The 20,472-nt window shown below is 37.5% G+C and overlaps 2 protein-coding genes across 6 annotated transcripts in view; one reads left to right on the top strand and one right to left on the bottom strand.

Annotated features, from left to right (window-relative positions):
- Nucleotides 1-20,472, bottom strand: part of Mrps24 (mitochondrial ribosomal protein S24) — a 127,103-nt gene that overhangs the window by 37,321 nt on the left and 69,310 nt on the right. For all 3 annotated transcript variants that reach the window (XM_083107027.1, XM_083107028.1, XM_083107030.1), the window contains exon 2: nucleotides 13,645-13,753. In XM_083107027.1, coding sequence (XP_082963153.1) covers nucleotides 13,645-13,753 — 109 coding nt within the window. The remainder of the gene's footprint in view (nucleotides 1-13,644; nucleotides 13,754-20,472) is intronic.
- Tsp26a (Tetraspanin 26A) overlaps nucleotides 1-20,472 on the top strand; it is a 105,646-nt gene that overhangs the window by 32,782 nt on the left and 52,392 nt on the right. The window lies entirely within an intron of this gene.

Genomic DNA, 20,472 nt, shown 5'->3' with positions numbered 1-20,472 from the left:
AGTACGCGAAACTGCGTCGCACAGCGTACGAGAAAAATCCTTCTTTAAAGTTGCATACCTAAGCGGCTGCGCTTTTATCCCAGGAAGGACCTTTCTTTTATACGCGCAAAAATTAGCGCGATTGCCCGCTCCTTTTATCAACGCAATGACGTGGCGAAAGTTGGAGCAGCAGATAGCCGGACGCCGCGATAAATCGCGATATCATCGCGTCTCGCTAGACACAATGGGCATGTATCTATATCGTATCCGCCACGCGGGGGTGCCGACCGGCAATTAATTTTCAACGTGGAATTAATCGCGACCCCTTATCAAGCCAGCCGCGATACTTCGCTGCCCGTTCTTCTCCTCCTCTTCCTCCTCCTCCGGAATTTGCTGTCGCTTCTGCCAGCCGTTCATTCGCAGATGAAATTTTTCACTCGCTCCAATTTCTCTCCTCAGATATAAAAATTATGCAGACCGCGAAATATTTGATCAATCATCGGATCAGGTTGAACGCGATCTGCGTTCGTATCGGAATTTAATTGATCGCTCGATACAACCGCTATCAACCGTTATCAAAGTTTTCATCGAGATTTCGCCAGAACAGAAAGTCAATCATCTTCTCTCTCCTCCTCGCATTTCCGCTACATAGTCTTCGTCTCGTTGCACTTTGCCAAGTTTGGACTTACATCATTAGCGATTCGAGGCACATATCTTGTTATCTTGCCGTTGCCAGCCAGTTGCTGCATCCGAATGCGCGTTTGGGTGTGAGAGGGTGCAATCGGTATTATTATACATCGCGATAATAATACCGTGCTCTCCACTCTCTGTATATTGTTACGTGGGCGCGTTGTATAATATAATATTACATACATCATTGTTTAGTTATTATTCTGTATGAAATTATTGTTGTCTCTAGTTATTTAAATTATTTAAATTATTGCATGTTTCGTGCTGACTTGCAAAGTTTAGCGATTATTGTATAGAGATGGCAAAAAGTTTATTTAGAAACATATTTCGTTAATTATAATTTAGTTGCGAAAAATCTTACTTTAATAACGAATTAATTTCATCATTAAAGCGATAACGATTTCGCTGCAATAGCGAAACTCTGTTCTTCCCTGCAGTTAAATAGGGAACAACGTGACCATAGAAGATATGAACGTACTTTAAAGTTCCACCCAAGACGAGAGAGAGCCAACGTCAACGTAGTTTTCGCATACAACGCTTGTTTCCGTTGTGTAAACGCAAGAAACACACCGTGCGATCAATCTCGTGCGGTTCACCGGCGATCAATCCGCGGTTCGTTTCGTCGGCAGGAAAACCGACAACGCGACACCGAGCTGGGCTGCCCGATCTTCTCCGTGTGTTTTCGTTTGACCCTTCGTTCAACCGACGGTACTTCACGATCGTCCATCAGTCAGCCCAACACCCCGGATTCTTTTACGAGCACGGAAGCGGAGATTACACCGCGAATTTTATTTTTTTTCTGTTTTTTAACGCAAAATCCTCGTCGTAAAAGCGCACTGAAAATACGGAGCTGCAGCGCATAGCCGAAAGTAATGGCTCTTTAACTATCCGGAATCGGACTCCGCTGGGTATTTCTAAAGTTAATATTGTCGATGTGGGCGGTTAGGAAACAATAGCGTGATTTTTCTTCTACAATCGCACAGTTTTAATTTATTTCAAAGATTTTAAAATTTAAACAAGTCGATAAAGACTGAAAGAATTATAGGCAAAAAGATGCATTACGTATTGAAATTGCAAATACACAATTTTTTTAAGACTAGCGACAGGGTATAAAGGCAGATGCGTTTATCCATCTCTGTTTATTTGCGTCAAGTGATATCATGTCAAACATCGTAGTTAATTTACATGTCTACGTCATACAGCTGCGGTTGTTTACTTTCTACGTTTAAGGCAAACCCGAGCGTTTGTTACTATTTCGTTTCTCGACTCTTGTAGCGCAAGCGTGGCTCTTAATAAGAGGATTTGCTCGTGATACAAAGGGCTATTGTTCCCAGAGCTATTATCAACTTACAGGACTTCCGCGCTACATGGCAATTTGCGCTGCGTATTAAAAATTATCCGTTAACATTTTGAGCTTTCTCGCCACACCCGTAAAAACCGTACAACTAATTTTTATCTGGAGCGCAATTTTTGCTCTTCAACGAAAATACCTTCATATAATGTGGCAAAGAATTAAGATTCTCTTTGTTAAATTATTAATATATACATGACCTCGTTTTTCAAGAAAAATCCGATAATAATAATATAAATAGTTAAAGAAATATTTTTAATAATGCTTTTTTTAACAATATACAATATTATTTGATGGACGAAATATATAATAATTAAATCTTGTAAATAATATTATTTAATTCATATTAAAAATTCAATATTTGCACCTGTAAACAATACGTGTGGATATTTAAATTTATGTCAATGTATTTATCTCTTTCTTTTCTTCTCTCTTATAGAGAGCTTTTCAAACCCAATTTAACGTAATAAGAAGAATACGATAGAGATAAGAGAACGAGGATGATAGTGGCTCAATGCAGCGCAATTAGGTTTTACTTCATTAGGACTAATTAACATCATAGCATTCCCACGAGAATGCGCTGCCACGAGCAGGAATTAAAAAGCATAAACGGCTTATATTTTAATACGCGAATCTATTTCGGCTCATAATCCGCACTCAGCAGCTCCGTGCTTTTTTAATTAAGTCGTCTCATCGAATCGCCCTACTTGACTCCCTCGCCTTGCTTATGAAATTATTACATGGGAAAAAAGCCGAGAGAACAAAAATGCGGCGACGGCAACGGCGACTATCTTTCCGCAGCCTTTTAAAATCCACGGTAAATGTTTAATCAGTTAATATCGGAAAACGCGCTATGGCATCTGCGGCATATCGATATCGGTATCGGTTTCTCTTCTTGCTTTTTTCACGGGCTTGAACGGTAAAGGCGAGAAAGAGAGAAAATGAGCGAGAAGAAGGAAAAAAAGAGAGATGGGAACACACAAAGGGGGAGGAAATATTTGCAGAACCACAAAGACTACTCTATAGCTTCCGCTGGTTATATTTTATCGCTATCTGGTCTTTCTCGCACTACGCTTGTACGCTTCTATTACCGTACGATCGTTACACTATGGCAAGCAACGGCCCATCTGAAAAATGGAAGTTCGATGTACGATATCTTTGCATAAATATTCCAATAATTAAACGTATGAAAACGAGCAAGTTTCGTAGCAAAAGATGTAACGAAAGAATTCATACACAATGATAGTAACTGCGGCAAAAATATGCTGACGATTCCGACGAAAAGGGTACTTAAGTCCATTCACCACCACATAATTCTGTTCCGTTTTTATTAAAGCGGATACTTGCTCGTTCTCGTCTAGGCTTTTTCCCTTCGTCAAAGCGACGAAATACCACCACGAGGTTAATTTCGCAATGAATATGCCGTGGTAACCGCTTAATGCGCACTGCGATTCCCACAGGACAATTTTCTTTTGTGACAATGGTAGTTACCGTGCGCTCGGTGGCGAATTACTTTCGACAATTGTTAGTCTCTGCTACAGAACGGGAATCGTTTATCATTTATTCTGAGTAAAGTGCAAAATTATCTAAAACGTAAGCAAACATACAAAAAGAGGATACAAAGCGCGATGCGTAAATGAAGAAAACAGAGTCAGCATTCAAACGCATAAATAAACATGCGAGAAAAAAGTAACAAGCATAATATAATGTATGTAATCTAAAAGAATAAATAAGAAGAATAAAATGTATTTTGCACACACATACATATATGATTATTATATATTTTTTGGTGGATATATGATGTGGATAATTAGAGAAAAATTATTATTAATAAAATAAGTTACAAATAAAATATGTTAATAGATATTAATAATGAAATATTAATTATTTAAATGTGTAACACAAAATATAATAAATATTAATAAAATCTGAATTCTTCATTTGTCAACTTTTTAACGCGAAGATTTGATTTTCCTAAAGTACCAACACAATATCCATTTTTAAGAGAGAACATGAATGTTCTCTTGTCTACTACATTGTTCTCTTCTTCGCGCGAAATCTTTCTAAAACCCAGTTTTCTTGAAACAATCGTGCAACTTCTTCTATTCTCCAAGCGACATTGCACGCGTGTATAAGAATTTCACGTTATCGCACAAGTAAAAAAAGTAAAAATACTCGGAAATACAGTGAAGTGGAAAGTTTTTTCGGATTGCGAAAGCACTCTTGCTTTGTTGCGATGATTGCAAACTTGCAAAGTGACGCAAGAATTGAAGATTCTTCGAAGAATATTAAACAAATTTATCACGTTCGTGCTCGAGAGCGAGATTTTCGATATTCGTTGGCAAAAATGTGTGTTTTGTGATTTTCTTATTGAAGATGAAAATTAGATATTACATATCCAGAAAATAAAAAAAAAGAGCAAAGTTCTTTTTAAAAAGAAAAATTAAAAAGAATATATACATGAATTTTAAGACAAATTTTATTTCCAAGATATAAATTATTTCAGTATAGATAATCATCACACTGAGAAAAAAATCTGATTGCATTAATTAGAAATCTGGTAGATTCAATCAGTATGTCTGTTGGAAAATGGACGAATCAGAATTCCTTTAGGAATTACCAGATGAGTATGATTAACTCCTTCCTGTTAAATTTACCAAATTTTCTCTTGTTAATAATACTAAATTTACTTAAAAAATGGCGGCACTGTGTCTATGTTTAGTTAATATAACAAGAAGTTTTATAGATCCAACTAGAAAATAATCCAAATCCTTGTAGTAAAATCAAACGTTCTAGTTATAAAAAATCGAGTTTTATCGTGATAACTAGAAATTCTGCTTGGTTTAACCAAAATGCCTTTTATCAGATACGTCTTGTTGATACAATCAAACGATTTTTCTCAGTGCAGGTTGAAATTCGTATAAAATGACGAAAAAATTTGTTGTAAAATAACGAAAAAGGGAGAACGAGGGAGAGTCGTGTCATCGATCGCTCCGTCACTATTGCGCTTCTTGTGCTTGCTCTACCTCCCGACGAAACAAAAATATCCGGCGCGCATTTGCGCGGAAACGTGCAATTTTACGGGTCGCGGCTCACCCCGTATGTGTCGCGACCCGTCGAACCCTTCTCGCGAAGCGAGGCGAGGATTGCGAAGCTGAAAATCAGCCGGTATCGACCGCGTCTTCCTCTCCTCTTGAACCACATTCCGCCGAGGGTCTCAGGGACGGAATCGCTTTGATGACTTTCGTAGCTCGTTCGACTCCCGCGCGCGCAATGTTCCGCCAAGCTCGCACGTACGTTTGAATTATAACCCGCGCGTGCGACGAGTTCGCAATAATCGTGACCGTTTTATCGCCACTATACGGGGTCACTCATGTATAACGGAATGTGTCCCAGAAGGGTGCCAACAAACCCTACGAACGGCCGAGTTTTGCGAATCGGAACTATCGGGAGAACCACAAATTTATATCTGAAAATGCTCCGATTTCTCGCTATAAATTTACAGAGTGAGATCAGGTGAGAAAACAAACTGATATTGTTGATCCTTGCTTATTTGAATATTGCAATCTACGAAGCATAAAGTGCGGAAATGTATTATATTCAATTATTTGATTTCCAACTCGTATTGTTTGGATTATCCAAATTACTCGGATTTTAAAATCGGATTAATGGTCTTTCAAATACGCCAGTATCTACGCAAAATGTATTACGCTACTCGAAGTTATATGGCTCTGCATCCACGAGATGGAAAGTCCGGGTCGTAAAGTTCCGATCGGCGCTCTGCAATTTGTACGTCACCTCGTGGGCCGACACTTAAAAGTTTATCCGAAGAAAACTCTAGCTAAGCCTGCCGGCAAAGCTAGGGCGCTCATCCGCCAAACTCGAAGCGTATGAAGCGCGCCCCGAACACATCCGAGACTCTTTTACGGTGCATTTCGTCCGGAGACGTAGTGTCAATCGTCCGCTATTCAAGTTTCACGCCAGCCTGGTCGGTGCTTTACGACAGAGACACCGGCGCTTTCAAGTATTAAAATTTCCGATGGGATTGCCTCCCTTCAGCGTTCTTCCCTTGCATTCTTCCCTCTTTCTTCCGGGCATCGACGCGGAATTTCTCCCCCGTGGCTCACTGCCGAGAGAAATTGCGTCGCGACTCGAAGGATCTCGCACGTTAAAACATAATCAGGCATTACGGCCGGGCAGGGCGCGATAAAGCCAGCGCGGGGGCGGGAAAACCGAGAGGATAATTACGTAAATACGATAGCGGCGGCATTACTTATGCGCGTCGGCTGTAAGAGAGATTTATGGCGCATCGTGGCATTGCACGGGGCAAGCACCGCATGTCTGATGAAATTAAAAGTCCCTCCATCGTAGCTTTTAAACACGCTACGAATTCAATTAAAAATAACATATCACCCTGAGCGTATTTGTAGATATAATTTCTTTCGATAATTATAATATTATTGATGTATTAATCTTCAACTCTGATAAGAAGAAAAACAATTTACTGTAATTTTCTCTCGTAATAAATTTTTGACACAATATACTTATTTTTAAATATCCTATATTATATATTTGTACGTTCGTGCGTGTTGCGTCGCATTTTTTTTTTAATTTCATATAAATTAAGATCGATGATTTTTTCTCCTTTCGTCGGTAGCGAGAATTTCGCGTTTTTTTCCTTTCTTTTAATTCAAACGACTAGAGCTTTTCGTGACATATTTTTTAAATATTGAAGCAGCTAATTATAAGATGTAAAGCGACGTTCGACATATTTGTCGAATTAAGAGATTAAAAAAGAATAATTTGTCCATACATCTTCTCTTTCAATATCATACTCTCGCACAACTTTTTTTATTCGAAATCAAACTATGCGTTGCTTTGTGCGATACATATGGTCATTTTCGCATGCGCGCCACACCTGCGTTTGACACATTTGTCAGCCTTTGACCAAAATTGGCTAATAATATTAATATTGCACAAATTCAAACCATAAATGTTTTTCCAATAAATTAGCTAAATATTGTGGGCGATAAAATGATATGCAAATTGCTAACTCAATACAGTCTTCAATTATGATTAATTAATCTTAATATCACCTAATTGGAAATCAATAAAGTTTAAGATAAATTTTTTTCAGAATATCAATATATCAAGATGCACTTTCCATTATTTTTCAACGATGAATTCTAGTGAAAAAATGTAGAACAAAATTTTTGAATATGTTGAATTATCTAAAGGTGAAAAACTGAAGTGTATTATTGATCTCTCTGCTGTTTGTGCCGAGCACTTTTAATTTTAATAGAAACATATAAAGAGGATTCAAAAGAATCTTAAGAAAACTTAATCGTACAAGTTTACGTCACATCATGCATATGGGCAAATTGCAAGACATTCCACGCAAGAGCCGTCCATTATGTTGGCAGTTTGCTTTCCCTTCGTATCAACTAGCGAAGCAATATAGTTTCGCTATATATCCGGCAGTTACAACTTTCAAATTGCATGGACTATGACTTGCACACGAGGGAAAGGAAAGGAATTGTGACTTAGGTGTCACAGGTTGAGGCGCAGCGCATCTCGCATCTCGTGAATTATTACAACTGCACTAGTCACGAAATGTAAATCGTTGATAGCTGAGAACTCGGACTCCTCCGAGAGGAAAAGAGAGAACGTACTTTTATACCGCTGCATAGCCTGTCTCGTTGCATAGCCCGCGAGAGGACGACCTGGCCAATAGATTACGCGAGGGTGAATAGCAGGATACAGACGTGCAATCCGGAGAAGAGTGCTACGAATACAAGAATGCATTCGCAGATGGATATAGAGCCCGAAATGGTCCGTAGAAATTTCTGTGCTTTCGTGGATAAGCGAGAAAAGAACCGAGTACTGGTCATAAATATTTACTTGCACCAATCAAATCACGTCAAGACCAGTTTATACGCGGCTATTTCTAGATGAGTTGGATCGCAAGCTTTTTTTTATATTTTTAGAAAAATAATCGTTATCGTTGAAAAATTTATTATTATTTACGGTTAATCATATATAATTAGAACGCGAATAGAAATGCCAATTAAACCAATCAAGAAAAGTCGAAAATACACATTTATCAATACATACAATATTTCGTATCGTACGCAGAAAACTCTACATCTCTCGAAATAGATGTAAATAATTTGCCGAACAATTCGTGTAATATATAAAATGTAAAAAGAACTTCGAAGATAGATTAATCATTTCGGATTTTGACAAAGAGTTTGGACAAGTTTCAACGCTTTACGCTTCTCAAAATCATCTATTGAGAAAATAAAACAATTTTCCAAAATTAAGAAACACCTTATATGGATTATTTAGCGGCCCGACAGAATAAATTGTAGCAGAGAGTAGCTCAAAGATATTCCTTCACGTGTACACGTTGCGCGACGCAGTATGCACGAGGCGAATAAACTCAGCCGAGCGTGTCACACGTTTCATGAAAGATGCACGAGCGCATATTGTATTAGGGTACACATCCGCTTAAAATAACGCGCTACGCCATCGTCCGGGTTTTTTTCGCGACACGAGGGTGCCATATCTGGAGGAGGGGGAGAGCAGGAAGATGACATCTGAGCATGCAAATCCGCACAAGTGGCGCTCGGCGAAAAGTTCGCGAGGGAGAACGGGAAGATGATTCGTGCGCAAGATATCTTAATCGAAAAACGATCGATCCCCGCTCTTTAATGCGTTTAAATCGAGCATCCCTCTTTTATCGCTGCACGGCCATAAAAACGAAGGATTTGACGTATGCGTCGCCGCTGGCCTCCCTTTATCATATGGGATTACGACACGCGACGCTCCGCCGGAAGTCCATAGCGCAATTGAACTACTTATTTAACTTACCTATTTAAGAGATTATTATGAATTCTTGAATAAACCGGTTATACGTTCCGCTGCCTTGCAAGATAATATTTAAAAAAATAGAAGAGAGCGTGCTAACTGCATTTTTCATATCCTGCCATTTTTCCCTTAGGAATCTGAGAAAAAGAAATTGCTTCTCTCCCGAAAAATGTACATACAACTCTAAATTAATGAGATCGTTAAACACGGCCGTATTATTTCTTTCTCGGATACAACGAGCACGCCGTCGTCGTTAATTCTCATTTACGTTACGACGATGCGGCAGGATGCAAGCGCCGATGTCGCGTGCATGCGTGCGTGCGTGCGTGCGTTTACCTAAGTTCGTGCGAACGGTGGGAGCTTTAACGTACTCCCTCGTGTCAGTATTAAAGTTGCAACCAAGCTGCAGGGAGAAAAGAGGCCGGAAGGGAGAGAGGGTTGCCGACGCGACACGGGGCGCAGGATGCAACGAGGGAGAGGCGACGGAGGGGCCCTGGTTGGCGCACCAGCCACAACCTGGCTGCTTGGCAGCCAGGGGCAACTGCCGAGCTATGTTTATTGCACACAACCCAGTTTGTAAAGCCCACTTTAAATGGAAATAACGTACCTCCTTCCCTCTCTTTCTCTTTCCCGCTTCCTGTTCCTCTATCGCGGAAACAGAAGTTTTCACGTTCGAAGCGGTCGCGCCGGCGCGGGGTCCCGCGTACGCGCCCTGCAACTGCAGCTGCATCTAAGTTCGGTCGTTGGGGAACTGACGCGGCTCTACTCTTTGTTTTCGCGATAAACTGAAGAGACTAATTGAGAAAGGGAATGTATATGCAAGGTGCGAATATATTCTGTTTACGTACGAATTCGTATGTGTAAGCGGGGAATAATTTTATTTCTCTCTCTTACCTTTACAAGAAAAAATAGAGTCAACTAATAATTAATCTCTATTATCATTTAATTCCAACTATAAAAATAGAGAATATACGTATGCATTTTATTTGCAATTTCTTCCTTCTTATCTGCACGTTATGTGCTTGTAGTTTATTCTCGTTAGATTGAGAATTAAAGAGAGACTTGCGTGTGTCTCTTTATGCGAAGCAGTTTCCGCCATTCCGTCTGGCGCAATTTTACGTATTTTATGTATTGTAAGTTGTATGTCGTTATGTCGGGGTATTATGGTGAATTTCGTGGAAAATGTAATATCGTAGTCGGATGCCACGACGAGCTTGTCGGGTCGCGGTAATCCAGCAACCAGCAATCCGCCTCCGTTTCGTATCAAAGAACGTCTGTGCGTCTGTTTGCGAAAAGTAAATTGAAGCGGTTATAACTGATAAAAAATTCCATAATTCGAAAACGTCACGAATAATCACGAGGCTGACACCATAACGAAGTAAGCTTCTCTCTCTCCTGCTTTTCTTCTGTTCTAATAAAACTTCAATTTTAATAATTTTTTCTCGCATTTTTTTTTGCATTATAAAATAGCATATCTGATATTTATGTAGCTTTTCGCTTTTAACAAGATTAATATTTTATATGTATGGATATTTTTTAATTTTTACGCCAATTAGAGTCTTATATATATATAATAATATGGATCTAGTTATCGCGATGTTAATACGATTCCGAGATGCGAAGCGATCACCGGCCATGACGGCTATAGCCGTCATGGCCGTCAGAATAGCATAATGTATTAATATCGTGTGCTCGCGCTTTAATTACTTTAACAATTCTATAACACGCTAATTGTTTTGCAAGTATTCTAATGCGTGCTTTTAATTATCGCAATTGCACTAAACTGATACCGTGACTTTTTCTTTGCAAAAACGAAATTTCTTCTCTCAGGCGTGATTAAGTTTGCGAACTTATAGAGAAGGAACATAAAAGGAGGCGAAGTACAAAAGAACGTCACGATCTTTTCGCACAGAAAAAGAATCTTTTTAGGTCGCAGACCACGTTATCGTCGCGTGCATGGTCGATGGAACATTTGCACAAATATTTTCAGACGCGTGTTTTGCACAATAATAAAAAATCCTGCGGAAGACTCTTGTAGATACGCGTGCACTTTACCTCGCATTTATGTTATATTTTAATCGTGTACAACGTGACCCCTTACATTTTGCAACTAGATCACGCTGTAATGACGAACGCGATGAAAATCGATAAACAGCACTGTCTGAAAAAGCTTTTTGAAAAGAGTGTCCGAGGGAAATTATTTTCGCGGGACTTTTCCACAAGAAAGTAATTATAAAATAATAGACGGTGGCCAAAGTCTTGCTTTATAATTAGCAGACAGGCACAAGATGATTAAAAAGCTGCATCTCCGCTGAAATATCCCTTTCTTTATAATTCAAATCTCTTTGCGAAAGCCTCTTTATATTCAATTTGAATCGTATCTAATATTAAATGACTCATTCCTTCACAGTAGAATAAATTTTCACCGGAGAACGGTCATCTTTCACGATACTTTGATCTTCTTTGCTATTCGCACGACTAGCGAGTACTCGTAAAAATTAATCTCAAGCTGACCGTCAAGCGGCAGAAAAGTATAATCCGGGTACAAAGGGTTAACATGTCGCGACGCGAGACGTTTCTGGCGAAAAAAAAACACAGACCCACATATGCATTAACCGTGTACGTCGCAGGTGTTTGCGACGTTAATAAAAATATAGTGCGACTTCTGTAATCCGAAAGCTATGATAATCCAAGTTTCTCAAGTCTATATACATTCAGAATTATAATATCGTGTGGTTTGTGCATTTAAATTTATTTTTTTTAGCATATTAAATCAATAAAAATATACGATCTATTTCTTATTAATTTTTACAAATATCGTTCGACTACTAAAGTCAATTTTAGTTAAGTAGCCTTAATATTGAATTTAGTTTAAGTAGCCTTAATATTGAAGAATCAAATTATGTCAGAGATTTATCAAAAAATAAATTTTGTCCTATATCGATCAAATAAAATTATTCCTCGTTTGATTTGAATTGGTTTTAACAGATATTTTGAGAATATATTTTGAGAAATGATTATAAAACCAATGAGTGAAACGAATTAGTAAATATTTTTTGCGAACAATATTGATCTTCCTTGTTTGTGTTAAAAACAGATTTAAATTTTTATTTCTTCTAAAATAAGTTTTAACAGACAGAGAAAGAAAGATTTGTAGTTTGAAGATTATTATTATGCAAAAATACATATATATTCGCAAGATAAATCGTTGTGTGAATATCCTTATCTATTGTTTTCGTTTTTTTTTCAGGTAAGTTTGCCTATCGATGATCACGTGTAGTGTTACCCTACATATTTGATGTATGGTAAGTAATCCTTATTTGCATGAAATGCATTGAATTTTAAAGGCTTTTCAAGGCCGGATTTTAAAAGTACAAACTCCACAGATATAGAGTAGATTTTTAATATAATTTTAAAAGGTTAAAAGGTTTTTTTACCATACAAAGATTTATAATGTAAGAATTACATAAAAATAATAAAAATTTGTGTGTGATAAATGTAAATTTTTTTCAACATTTTCATTAGGGAAATGTTCCATACGCGAATTATTCATTCATGATATATATGTTAAGACCCACGTATTCGTAATTTCATTAAATCGGAAATATTTTATATATAAAATTTTTGTTAATAAAATATACATAGGATAATTCAGACGACTTTGAGTAGAATTTAACGAGTATCCTTTTGCTTTGATACAACATGTTATAGACGAGAACAGACAAGAAAAGATGCCGCAGTCGAAGCATCGAATTCCTTTTTTCCTCCTACATTTCCATTCCCGTTTATCCCGCACGCACAACTCGAAGATATGTCGCGGCTATTCGAGGCTTTAAGATTCTCATAATCCAAATCACACAGGTGAGGCGTCTACTCGGCCGAAAATTGGATTTTCAACCTAATTCCCGCGCGGTGAGAACCGTAATGTAACTCCACTTAATTCCCAATCGGCTTAACCTACATGCAATGCGATCACTCGACGCTATTCCAAGGCCTCATTCAGATTCCTGCGAAATATAACTGTGGAAATACTTAAGAAACACGCACGAGTGCGTTAGTCGCTCTCTGTTTTACAATCAGAAATCACGTACTTCTATTCCCCCGTTTCCGTCAACGCGCCGTTGACAGAGGAGGTACGTACGTTCGCGAAATTTTGTCCGTGATTTCTCCCGTTTTTCTTCTCGCTCACAAAGTTCGCTCCTTTATTTGAGGAGGGATTTCAGGTGTTCCGTTGTGTGTGCACGAAAGAGCCAACGGGATAACCGAGTTTACGATGCAAATTCCGGCAATATTTCACATCCGACAGTCGAACAGATATTTGCAATCCGTTGCTCCGTTATTTATTTACCGGGTGGGGATATGAGGGAAAAAGTATACCGGGGGCTTCCTGCGCCAGTCGTTCGTGAATAACGAAGTGCGGATTGGGGGCAACCTAGAGGGTGGATTTGCGGGGAGGGGGAGGACGATGAATGAATAGAGCGGAAATACGGGCAACGTTATAGCGTTGCGGCGTGCAACCGTTGCTGTTTCGATGGGAATGGAATTAAAGTCTCTTTATCGAAAAAGAAAGAGAGCTTTCTCGGGTCCCGCGGGAAATGAGCCGGGTAATTAAATCGCGATAGTCCATCGGCTGCTGGCTGCTTTCGGATTATCTAATTATTGTATACCGCTATTGCCACGTCTCTCGTTAGTCATATACCGGCTGCAAATTGTTCGATGGAACGATGATAAAGCGAAAAGAATGAGGTACTCACTGTTCGTCGAACTTTATTTGTCGAGCATCGCTTCCTCTCATCATCAGCTGCGAGGCGTTATTTATATATACGAGGGATGAATTGCTCGTTAAAGGCGCATCGTTGATTTCTGTAACAGATTTTACAAAGTAGCTGTAAATTATTTCCCGATAAAAATTAATATTTTATTAATACTTCATTAAACAATTGGAAATTATATATCGGTATTAAATATTCAAGTATCAATTAGTCTCGATTGAAACATTTAAATAATTCAGATAACTTTAAATGATACTTCTCTATTTAGAATTTAAAAAATTAAAAGAAAATTCTCCGCACGTCAATAGCCATTAAAAATGAGATAGAGCGAAAACAATCTCGTGTGAGAGATTCGCGCATAATTTTCAACAATTGAATTTAACGATGTTACGCATGCCGAGTCACATTAGACTCGCGAGGAAAATTAAGTCCGCAGTTTCCGCATGTGGACATATATATTATACGTGGGCGGTACATCAAAGACCGCCAATGTGGGACTTCCATTAAGAGCAATGCCGTTACCGTGTAACAACGTCCGCTATCGGAAACGCGCGCGTTGTTACACGATTTCTCTCACGCGGAAACTTTGCACGGCGAACCACAGGAGTTTATGTCATCGATGCCCGCGGCCAGGAATAATATAGGCAGAAGTAATTAACCTCATGAAAGTTTCATCGTCGGTATAATCGATCACTCGTCAATTTAAGTTACACTCATCCGTTTAAATCCTCCATTCTTGAATTGAATTTTTCCGCGCATTTGAAGTTTCTCTCTCTCTCACTCTTTGATTATATCCGGAAAGAAATATGTAACACGATTATATTTATATGAAAAATACTCGCGGGCAAACGTTGTAGGAATTTCCCGAAATTTGTTCCGTCGGGTTTTCCGTCGCTCGTGTCGTATTTTCCGGTAACAGCTGGAACTCGACGACGATCTTCCGGCAAAGTTCGCGGGTAGACGGGTTAGCTAGCACGAAGTTGGCCGTTCTCTTCTTATCGCGCGGCAACGATAAGTTTCAGTTAGGTCAGCGGGGGATAATCTGTGATGGGGGAGGCGGGGGAGGTATACGTACATACATATATATGTATACACATGTACACACGTATACATATGTGTATATATGGTAGATATGTAACGCGACGCGGTGGTCGTATAACATAAGATTCGGAATGGCGGGCGACGTTGCATGCGCGACATAAATCATTAAGTTAGTGGTTCCTCGCATATCTGGCCGCTTTACGAGAGCGCGGCGACGCCGACGCGTCGCCCCTTTCGCGTTGCTCCTTTTGCGAAGCGAGAGAGCTTTGCCGGACCGCACTCCGTTTCTATTTTTACGTCGTTAGCCGCGAGCGAGTCCGATATCGCGACTTAGTGCAACGTTCCATTATGCTTTGCGTGAAATTTATTATGCCCCCCGCCGTATCTCGTTACCGCGTGCCGGAAGACCGGAAGAAGCTCGATAGCGGGATGACCCGGAGAATCGATGACCAAAAGTACACAAGTTTGTAAAGCGCGGCTAAATTCTATAGTATTCTATAGTATTTCGAGGAGGCTGACAATGAGTGAACAAAAAAAGAACTCATAAATATATTTTCCTTTCGTGTCTTTCTTTATCGTGTAAAAGTTTGTCTTAAAAAATTATTCTATTTAAAAATTATTTTATTTTAATTATTAATTAAAAATTTATTAATTAAATTCAAATCAATTTTCATACAAATTGTAATTGTTAAGAATTGAATACCTTATTTATATTAAATGTGTAATATATACACATTTATAATTTTAAAGACTCAAATCAAACTGCAAAGAAGAAGAAAACTTGTTCTATTTTTGAAAATGTTTCTAAATTTAAGAAAGAATCATTATATCAGTTTTTATTAATTTTACAGACATTATAAAATAGTGCCTTGAGTTCTGTCAAATAATTCAGATAATATAAAAGACAGCAATCTAATATATAATACTCGAGCTATTTTAAGAAATAATCTAATATATTCTCTTTACCTCTTTTTCCCTGATATATCGATAAAATTGCGTGTTTAAGTAATATAATTCATTTTCGGCATAATTGCAATAACCGATATTGCGTTCCCAATAATTCGATCTCTATTCATGAAAATTCCCAATGTATCGGTTCTCGAATTCATCAAATTGAAATTATACAATTGGTAATTTCGAGGTTGAATTAATAGTTTCAATTAGAGATTTATTTTTATTAACGAGAATGCATAGTTGTCATTACTATCGTATTTTACATTAATATTATAAGAGGTCCTGTTGAAATACGGCACCGCAAATTTTACAACGTGTCCTCGTGTCATACAGATCGAGTGGGCGTAACAGCAATGTCGTGTTAATTAGAACCAGGTACATTCTCGCTCTCGAATACCGGTAGCGAGTGTTGGTTAATTCTACTTTGGTCGTTTGCCGAGTCGCTGTCTTCTCCGTTATAAACACGTATCAAAGCCACGCTAGGCCGCGAAAATAATTGACAATTTGAATCGTTTTATCATTATTCGGATATGGAATAACATGTCATCTTTTTAACACACTTGTACAAGAAAATAAAAATTATAATTTGACATTTATTTTGAATAATTAGTTTTGTTCATGATCTGTCTATTATTTATTATCTATTATCTATTTAAAAACAATATATTGATAAACTTAAAAACGATGAAACAATGAACAAATTTGTTTTTTAAACAAATATTAATGCACGAGACAAATTTTAGTTTTTAAAATGCAATAAAAATAAAAATAATTTAATCTTTTAATGTTTAATGCATTCCACAGCAGTAAAAATAATTGTATACCCTTAAATTTTTTAATCAAAATACGTCTTGATATGTACAACTTTAAATATCGAAAATTATGTATATAATCAGCATTTGGATTTTTTTAATTTTACAACTGCGAGCTATAAAATTGATTGTTGTTGCTTCTAAATCAATAAGCGGAAAATTCATATCAAGGCGACGTGTGTTACAACTAGTTAGGTACCGGTTACGTAACGTTGGTTACATATGCATTTTATAGGATTAACAAGTTACACAAGTGAATTGTTCGACGGGGCACGGCGTCCCGTTAAATTATTCCACAGCATCCTGCTGCCATTATTCCTAAGCCAGTTAATCCAGCATCAGTTTCGTCAGGACCATTGAGTTTGTTAAATTTTTCACCCTTGCCAAATAGAAGTAAATTCCTATTTTATGATGATTCTAAAAAACTCTACAACATTTTTCTACGAGCTTTACTCGAGATTTATCGAAATGAGAGTACTGTCGCCGTGTAATGTAGTAAATGAAAAAATATGTATTTAATTAAAATTTTATATGTACAAATGAGACACATGTGCATAAATCAGGAAAAAATCTCTTAAAATTAGAAAAAAAGTATTTTGTTATGTATAAGAAATTAAATGAGAAACAAAATTATATTATATTATAAAAAATTAAATGAGAAATTAAAAAATAAATGAGAAACAAAATTATATTATACTAATATAAGATGTTATACTAAATCATTTGGACGCATTTTGTGGCAGTGTGTTTCCTTGATGAATCGGAGTTATCTTATAAATTGAATCGCTGCACAATGCGAAGTAATTGCGAACTGCGATCTGCTCGTACATCACATTTGCCGACTGACTACAAAACTGCATTAAACAAGATTGCGTATCATCATTCTTGTCATAATACAAGATACTACTCGATTATTACATTTTTTATTTATCACGCATGAAGTCTTGTATCAATCACGTCGAAATACAATTTACAAGCTCGGTCGAGTTTTTCGGACATTTCCGTTCCCGAATAAATACGTCGGAAAACAGAAAGGCGAAAACGAACGAAAGGCGCCGTATGTCGAAACGAACGCGTATAGACTTCCATGGTCGGTTGCTCGCCGATTACAGCGAAATACCATGCATTGTAACGCGCAAACCACATGTACGAGCACATGTGTGTACGTGTATGTACGTAGAAGCGCATTGCGCGACGCAAGGTCGTCGTCATTGCAATGTAACCGGGGTTAGGTATATTCGCACCGGCGACGATGTCGTGTTAATTACTCTACAGCTCGCTTCGTCGCCTTCCAACACGAGAAAACAGCCACGATAGCCCCGCGCTTCAAAACCCGTTAATCCGCTCGCTCATTGTTCCCGACGACCGACATTCGAGCGCCCTGCTAATCCGCGAAAGTCGCGAACAAGGACGAAGACTCGAGGACGAAGACTGCTTTGCGCCTCGGTCAACGTTAACGCTCGACTACTCGCGATCAGTCCGGTTAACCATGCCCAAATTCAAAAGGATAATAGCGCCTAAAAGCGACAATCCTTGAGCTAATAATTTCCTGGCAATTTTGACGGCGATTTCTCTTCGAAAAGAGAAATGTCTTTTTGACATAAATTACTTAATCGATTGCAGTCGATCTATTTTTCTCAATAAAAATATTAAATACATATATGATTGATTTTTAAAATAATGTATGATGTAATAGGAAAGAAAAAACCTGAGTATATAAAAAAGGATACGATCATAAAATATATTTTATGTGCAGTTCAATAACGTAAGCTACTTTTAAAATTTCACAATTTTAAAGTAAAATATCACGGGATTATATAAATAAATCATATAATTGATTACAACTTAAATGTTTTCATTATTTTAAGATTGATTTTCTCGAATGTTTTCACGGGAAATTATATTAAACCATTGTTACGTTGAAACTTCTCCAATTGTTAAAGATTAATGACGCGTGTGTCTTCGTGCAAGGAGGACGAGAGGAGAAATCGTTAAACGCGGTGTTACAAGATAAGCTCGACAGGCACGGATGTACCAAACTCGGCTATAAATTCAACGAACCATTAATTTTCGGTGCCTTCACGCTCGAATATGCCTCGAATCTGGAATGTAAATCTCGACAATTTCTGTCTTCGCGGATCTCACACGGACTTTTTGTGCGTTCGGTCGTTCCACCCGCATGCATGTAACTATCTGTCTGCGAAAAGTGTAGCGTATATACTTTCCGGGCACGTATCCGCGAAACGACGACGCGTGGAATGGTAATACGACTTGCATATAATGTTTCGATCTTACCTGAGGGAAATAACGGAAAATATTTCCGATTATCGGGTATCGCCCTTTTACAGTACTTTATTGCGTTTTATCGATTTTTGATCCTCAAAAGATCCAAATCGTACGCCCGCGATATTTCTACATTGGATTTGTAATTGGAAATGAAATTTCCAAGTCGTCAAAAACATTATTGAGTTTGCTATTGAAACTAATAATAAACGAGCGAATTGTACTTCATTTCGTTAACAAGATACGCACGTATATTTATATAGCTTTAATAATTTATATTTATATTAATTATTTTTAATCCTATTGATGTTGGCGCATTCAACTTCCACTTCGTAATTCTTAACAATAAAGGAAGGGGAGGAGAGAAGGATTCCAATATTAGAAAAATACCACCAACTTACGAAAATCCCTTCTTCATCGACAATAAATTCAAAGTCTTTCCGATAATTGCAGTGCATCGCGATCGAAAGTTTCCGGAGCGCGATGGGACTTTAAGTCGGCACTTAAAGTAGGAAGTCCGGAAGGGAGGGAAAGAGCTGGCGAATAAAACCTCTTTTTCCGGTCCGCGGGAAATTATTTACTACCTTTATTTATCGGCTAATGACAGTCGTTGTCTTTCCGGCCGGAACCTCTTCCTCCCCCGCGAACTTGACTCCCTCTCGTCTTTACGACAACAAAAGGAGATGACGCTTTTCCCGGTATACGACCGATAAATCATTCGGTATCCGGATAACATAAGTCCGAAGGAATATTGACATTAAATGATTACCCGAGGATGTGTACCGATTGGCGAAATCCCCGTAGATTGCATACGAGGTGCAGTGTTATCGGTTTACCTATCACTTATCCTTCAAAAACGATCTATTATATATCGCAATATTTTTCTAAAAATATATAATAATTATAAACTTTTTTTTATATTTATATAAAAATAAATCTGTAGAGAAATCTATCACGTAATAAAAATATATCGTGTTGACGTTGATTTATATGATGGCAGAGTTCAAGTGCAGTTTTCCAACTGTAAGAAATATTGTTATATCGTGTAATTTTATAATATATATACTTATATATTATAAAATAATAATATATATATTTTTTAATAGTATAATAAGTATAATAATATATATATTATAATATAATATATAATAGTATATATATATATATATATATATATATAATAAGTATAATAATATATATACTTATTTTAATAGTATAATAAGTATAATAATATATATATACTTTTTCTCTCTAAAATGACATTCCTAGGTTTGCAATGTTCTCTTTGAAAACATCAGTAGAGAAGGCTGATCTAATACAACGAAAAATACATATTCGTTGCACCGGCAGCAAAACGGTCCGCAGAGTTCGCAGATTTAATAAAACGTCGACAAAGGTTTCATACCTACGAATATTGGTACATCAAGTATGACTCGTCCTCGTCATAACACGTATGCCACGTGGCTCGTAAATTTTAAGCGAGCATCTCTGATCGAACCAGTACTCCATGCGATATTAGTTTGATAAGAAATGACATAAAATTTATTTCTTCTTTCTTTTATAACACTCTGAGAAAAGTTCTTTAAAATATATATAACAGAGTGTTCTACAAATACATATAAATACAATATAACCATATTAAGCATATTTTAAGAAAAAAATAGAAACTTGTTTCCCTCCTCCCTCTCTCTCTCTCTCTCTCCATTATGTGAATAAAAAG

The sequence above is a fragment of the Camponotus vicinus genome, unplaced genomic scaffold (genome assembly GCF_025532165.1).
Source record: "Camponotus vicinus isolate PSW18456_S1 unplaced genomic scaffold, iyCamVici1.0 SCAF_8, whole genome shotgun sequence".
NCBI lineage: Eukaryota > Metazoa > Arthropoda > Insecta > Hymenoptera > Formicidae > Camponotus > Camponotus vicinus.
The sequence above is the reverse complement of the archived record's forward strand: the minus strand, read 5'-3'. Positions and strand labels throughout refer to the sequence as shown.